The sequence below is a fragment of the Scaptodrosophila lebanonensis genome, unplaced genomic scaffold, assembly GCF_003285725.1.
Source record: "Scaptodrosophila lebanonensis strain 11010-0011.00,11010-0021.00 unplaced genomic scaffold, SlebRS2 tig00000129-arrow-arrow-pilon, whole genome shotgun sequence".
Taxonomy (NCBI): domain Eukaryota; kingdom Metazoa; phylum Arthropoda; class Insecta; order Diptera; family Drosophilidae; genus Scaptodrosophila; species Scaptodrosophila lebanonensis.
In genome coordinates this window covers 1,383,095-1,389,501 of record NW_022060583.1, presented here as the reverse complement: position 1 = coordinate 1,389,501, position 6,407 = coordinate 1,383,095, and the positions used below count along the sequence as shown (strand labels likewise).

The 6,407-nt window shown below is 41.7% G+C and overlaps 1 protein-coding gene across 1 annotated transcript; it reads left to right on the top strand.

Annotated features, from left to right (window-relative positions):
* The first annotated feature begins 577 nt into the window (after positions 1-577).
* LOC115628870 (protein mab-21-like) lies at positions 578-5,455 on the top strand. Its single transcript, XM_030525126.1, has 3 exons — positions 578-1,553; positions 2,493-3,046; positions 3,921-5,455. Exons 1-3 carry the CDS (start codon positions 1,351-1,353, stop codon positions 4,268-4,270), a joined length of 1,107 nt encoding a protein of 368 aa, XP_030380986.1. The 5' UTR covers positions 578-1,350; the 3' UTR covers positions 4,271-5,455.
* Positions 5,456-6,407: the final 952 nt, after the last annotated feature.

Genomic DNA, 6,407 nt, shown 5'->3' with positions numbered 1-6,407 from the left:
CAGAGCGGCATTGGATTGTTTGTTGTTGTTGTTGCTTTTCTATCTGCATCTTTATCTGCATCGGTTTTTGCAGCTGGGTGTAGGTGTTGCCCATTCATTCACGACTCGGTGCCATTTTAGATGGCGGCCAGATACAACGGCTGCATTGGACAGGCCGGCAACTCTACACTCTCGCACTCACACACATGCCAACAAACAAATAAACAAACAAACACTGCAATGCAGTTTGCACTTTTTTGTATGCATGAGTGCGTGTGTGTGTGTGTGTGTGTGTGTGTACTTTATCTGCCGAAGCTGTAAATATCCGCGAGATTTACAACGCATTATACAACGACGAGTGCGCCGCCGACAGCAACAGCGACAGCGATAGCGACAACGACAACCAAAGCCACAAAGTTGACGCCGCTGCTCCGTCGCTGCCACTGCCACTGGCACTGCCGCCGCTGCTGCCGTTGCCATTGCCGTCACCAATCGTAGCGTATCCGTAACGTTTAATGCGAATCGTCGGACAGCATTCGAGAGACTCGCATAACGCACCCGCAGATGCCGCTAATCCGCGTATACAGTGCACTGCGCGAATTCTGATGCCGTTGCAGATGCAGATGCAGATACAGATATAATATCTGCCAGATAGTACTGCAATGTGAAAAGCGCGCGCGTGTTTCACAAACAAATCGAACAAACAAACAAACTTAACAACAACAATAATAATTCCCAATTGTGTCTGTGCCACTAATTTCGTTGCAATATAAACAACAACAACAACAGGAACACAGCAAACAAAAGCAACTATTTAGAAATAAACTAAAGTCCGTGGCCAAGTAACCTAAGACAAAGGACCGCATTCATGTGTAGTATATATATGTAGTATATACACGCATATGTACATACTATACATGGCCATATAGCCGCCACTCCGTCTCCACCACCGTCATCGTCATCGACATCAGCATCGACATCAGCATCGTCAGCAACCGCCGCCAGTTGGTTGTCGTGCTCTACTTGTGCCCATTGTGGCCAGCAAACTCTTGTCATCGTAACTCACAATTGAATTGTTCCTTTGTTCTGTCGATGTCCCAAACATCGCAACGCCGCCGATTTCATCTTCTCCAGCGACAAAGCCGGACCTAAAGACAAAGTCAGAATCAGAATCTGCACCAGCAATTTCGCATAATTGGCTCCAAAAGTCGCGGCTCATCCTCGTCTCTCTATCTCTATCTCCCTCTCTCTCTCTCTCTCTCTCTGTCTCTCTCCCTCGCACTGTCCTCCCCTCTCCCTTGCTGGGTGTCTGTTATCCGCTCCCTGTTTCTCCGGCGTTTGTAGTTCACCGCCAGACCAAACGTCGCCATTATGCTGGTACCGCCGGACATGATGGCTGCCCAAACGCGCATGATCTATCAGATGAATCGATTCTGTGCCGAACGCGTGCAGGCGCGCATGTTCAAGACAGCGACCGCCATACGCGAGATCTGCAAAATTGTGCAGGACATACTGAAGGAGGTGGAGTTGCAGGAGCCTCGTTTCATCTCCAGCCTCGTCGAATGCAACGGCAGGTAAGTACATTTTCTCTCACTCCCATGCCATTGAATAATGTACGCTTGAACTACTCTCCGCCCCATAAATGTTTGCTCCCCAAAGTTGAAGTTATACTTTTTCAGTCTTTTCAATATTAAATAAAAATCAGATGTAAATAAAAATCACAGCGTTTAAAAGGATATTAATTTCTCGACCTACATACGACCTCATTAATTCCGAGCTAGGTTGAATTTTTGTTGACGAAAATCAATATATTCTGATTAGGAATACCATTTATCTATAACTTTACCTTATGGCCAATCAGTACAAGAGCGCTCACAGTCCATATCCAAGTTAAATACTTTTTCTGTAGTATTCTGACCGGGCTTCATAGCTCCAATCCACCGTCCATAGAGCTGATCGAGTCAATACCTTATGGCCAATCAGTATAAGAGTGCTCCAAATAAAATACTTTTTCTCGTAATATTCTGACAGGGCTTCATAATTCCACCGTCCATGGAACTGCTCGAGTCAAACAGACAAAGTTCGTATCATTATTCGTTCCAATATTTCTATTGTAGTCTCAGATCAACAATCCAGCAATCGTTTCTGTGTGTTAGCGTATGCCTTGCCCAATAATAACGTATATCGGCACCTCTGATCCCATCCGCTGCGATCACATGCGGGCCTCACAATGCAATGACCTGACAATCAACTGACAATGACGTTGCACGTTTCTTGTAACAAGGCCTGCTATCGAGAGCATGGCCAGAGGCAACAGAGCGAGGCATCGGCATCGGCATTGGCACCACGAAGGGACAGAGGCGATGTTGACAGCTCAGGAGCTGCTGGAATTACGTGCAGCTCCCGTTGGCGCAGCAAATAATGAAGTTAATTCGTGAACACTCGTATATCAGCATGATGATTTACAAAAATCGAGTGTCTAATAAAGCGCTCGTTTTCTTCCCTCTCTCTAGATTCGAAGGCGTTGAGGTGGTCTCGCCAAATGAGTTCGAGATTGTGCTCTATCTTAATCAGATGGGCGTCTTCAACTTCGTCGATGATGGCACCCTGCCCGGATGTGCGGTTCTCAAGCTAAGCGATGGTCGCAAGCGTTCCATGTCCCTTTGGGTGGAGTTCATCACAGCTTCGGGCTACTTGTCATCGCGCAAGATACGCGCCCGATTCCAGACTCTAGTCGCGCAGGCGTGCGACAAGAGCATCTACAGGGACATGGTCAAGATGATTGGAGACACCACCGAGGTGAAGTTGCGCATACGGGAGCGCTTCGTCGTCCAGATAACGCCTGCGTTCAAGTGCTCCGGCATTTGGCCACGCTCAGCAGCCCATTGGCCGATGCCGCACATCCCTTGGCCGCACCCAAACATTGTGGCTGAGGTCAAGACAGAGGGCTTCGATTTGCTCTCCAAGGAAAGCATTATAATGCAGAACAAGAACAACAATGCAGCCAGCATGGAGGGTGATGCCTGGGTGCTGAGTTTCTTTGAAGCCGAGAATCGTTTGCTCCAAGGTAAGTGCCAATCATTTTCTCACTAGTATCTCATGAATCTTTCAGTTTCTTCAATCGGTAAAAATCGCATTATTTGAAATAACACTTGTATAGACTTGCAGGCGAATTCGATTAAGCATTCGAGTCTGCAAGTTACTCTTGTATTTTGGTTAGATATTCAAATATTTCAATGCTTTTGCCCTAAGCTGAATCGGCCGGATGTATACACGAATAGCTGAAACAGATAATTCAATATCGTCCAATTTTTTACAATGAATCATTTGGTTCCCAGGGCAGCTCTATTTAATAGGAAAGAAGTTTGTGAAAGAGGGTGACTCCTGAACAGATTCTCTACGGTGATATGGTGATGTAAGATCTATTAATTTTAGTGTTGATCTATAAGAAGGCCAGCGACTGTGCGGTTCCCAATATTGACTCCGCACTTGTTAGTTTTAAATTTTTTATTCGGTACAACTACTTAATCATTGATGGGCACACTCCATAAAATATCTGTGCTTTGTCAGAAACGAACCAATTGGTCATAATTAGAAATACCACACTGAAGTATAAATATTTGCAGATAATGAGGCATTCACCATCCGGAGCTGCACGCTCCCTTACAAGTATATTGTTTCCAGAAGCCACTGTTGCGAATGAGAATTGAAAAGGCTGATTTATATTTTTGGAGACAGCAAGACACACTAATAAATTACATTTTAATTAATAATATTTAATTATTTAATAATTTAAATTTGTTATTTGGAACCCAGCTATGCTTATCGGAGAACCGCAGGCTTGCCTGTAATATTTAAATGCTATCTACTAGTATATATGTTTACTATATGTATGGACGTGTATTATCTGAAATCTTACCGTTACATTCATCTCATGAAAGGTGGCTGCCGACGTCGCTGCCTCAGCATGCTGAAGACGCTGCGTGACCGACACTTGGATCTGCCCGGCAATCCGATCAGCGCCTATCATCTGAAGAATCTGCTGCTCTACGAGTGTGAGAAGCATCCTCGTGACTTTGAATGGGACGAGAGTTGCATTGCGGATCGCATCAATGGCATCTTCCTGCAGCTGATCTCCTGCCTACAGTATCGGCGATGTCCCCACTATTTTCTGCCCAGCCTGGACATGTTCAAGGGCAAGTCCCCCAGCGCCCTGGAACAGGCGGCCAAGCAGGTTTGGCGTTTGACGCGTGAGATGCTCACGAATGCAAATGCCTTTGAGAAGTTGTAAGTTGCCAGTAGTTGTGTGTGTGTGTGTGTTGTTTCTCTCTGTGTGTGTGTGTGTGTGTGTTTGTGTGTGTTTGTGTTGAGTGTGCTTGTGATGTGTGAGATGAAGTGAAAATGATTCAAGGTGCTAAAAATTTCCATTGTCGTGGTCGTCGCAGTCGCTACTGCCGTTGCCGTTGCCGTTGCGATTTGGCTGCTGAGATAAAAGGCTGCCATTTTCCAGTGTGCGAGGGCCAAACAATCGCATACAGAAGGCGCGAATCTGAGAGCGTGCGTGAATGTACACGTATGAGTGTGTGTGTGTGTGCCCAACACAAAAACAACTACAACAATATGCCCAAGTGCTAATGCAAAGATACAAGATAAGAGTCGCAGCAGCACTCGACAATTCGTTCTACCCTCACATTTTGCCTTGCCAGTGCCAGTGCCAGTCCCAGTCCCCAGCTCCAGTCCCATTCCTTCCCATTCGAGCGTGCTGGCTTATCCTGCAAATATTGTTTTTAATAACTCACAATACGAGTATGTGATTTCATCTCTCTCGCTCCCTCATTGCCCTTTTATTCCCGAAGAAAACAAAACAAAAAACAGAAAGGCAACACACACAAAATAATAATAACAACGCTCATACCAATAATAATAATATAAAAAAGAGCATTAGCCAGCGGCTCCTTTCACAACAGCTCAAGTGTGAAATTTGCATTCTACTCGCACTACTTACATACATACATACATACATACATATGTACATACTTACACGTATGTACATGTGCGAGTACGTGCAGAGGATTTTCTTTACATCTGTATACGATAGATAATGCTAGACATACGTACATATATGAATATTATTTTGCACACACTTAGTGCAAGCAAAAAAAAAACAGAGATAAAACAGAACAAATAATAATAATTACTATTGTAATGAAAATCAGTGCAATTATAATATTTTAAGTTTAACAAAGTTAAAGCGAAAAGAACGATGTACTTTGGTCATTGTTAATGGCTCCATGACACTGACTGACGAATTGACTGAAGAGGTGAATTGTAGGAACCGCAAATATTGATTATTTCGTTTTTTAAGGAGAAAAAAAGCATTCACTTATAGTAGCTTTGAGAAAGCGACGATTGTACCATATCCTTGTTTTAGGATTTTCCATGCATATTCACCATGATTGAAAATAAAAAAATTTATTCGTTCTCTCACAATATAATGATTTATTTTGACTTATCTTTTACAACTCAAAAAATAAAACGTACAAAATTCTTTAAGTTTTATTTTGTTGATAAAAAAAACTGAAGTTGTAATTGTCCCTGCCTTTTTCATAGGGAATACACGTAAGGACAACAAATATATATAATATATATATATATATATTTGTTGTCTTAAACAATAAGCCAAGACAAACCCCCTAAAGAAAAGTTTTGCGCTAAAAAAACATCCTTAGAAATATATTTTCAGGCAAAATTTTAACCTGAGTCTTATATCGAGTATTGATCAAAAAAATAAAACTTAAAGAATAATCATTATTATTTTGTGAGTTTTTTTTTTTAGTATAACTCAAATATTTTTAAAGTATAACTCAAAATTGTACTATGAGGGAATGAATAAAACTAAAAAATAATCATTATTTTGTAATTTTTATAATAACACTTATAATGATTACAGTCTTTGGTAAATTGGACTTCAAACGATAACAGTTGAGTGTGTCGAATAGCTAGCTACAGTAATGCCTATTCTAGTCAAATGTTTGGTCAAGTGTCATGGAACCATAATTGGATTTTCATCACTTGGAGATATGTTTAGGATATTTAAAAGTTTTATTTGATAAGCATTCACAACAATATTGAATTGAACCTTTTTTTCTTTTGAATTCAAATAATAAAAATATGAAATGGTAATTTCAATGCATCTGTTAATAATCCGTGTTGTAAATACATATTGGATTTCATATTTGATTTTGATTTCAACGTGGCCAGCATGTAATATATTTAGTGACTCATTCCGATTGAGCTAATTTGAACCAGCGGTGGAGCTACTAGTTCACAGCAACATCCCAAAATCACGGCGCACCAAGTATTATGAAAAATTTACTACGGATAAAATGCGCCGCAATTCATATCTAAAGCAATTGTTTGATGAAACC

What these genes read in the sequence shown, in the direction of transcription:
- LOC115628870 (XM_030525126.1), top strand. Translation starts at nt 1,351, where the DNA reads ATGCTGGTACCGCCGGACATGATGGCTGCCCAAACGCGCATGATCTAT. An exon ending in CTCGTCGAATGCAACGGCAG is followed by an intron (nt 1,554 to 2,492) that starts GTAAGTACATTT and finishes CCCTCTCTCTAG; the next exon opens with ATTCGAAGGCGTTGAGGTGG. An exon ending in CGAGAATCGTTTGCTCCAAG is followed by an intron (nt 3,047 to 3,920) that starts GTAAGTGCCAAT and finishes ATCTCATGAAAG; the next exon opens with GTGGCTGCCGACGTCGCTGC.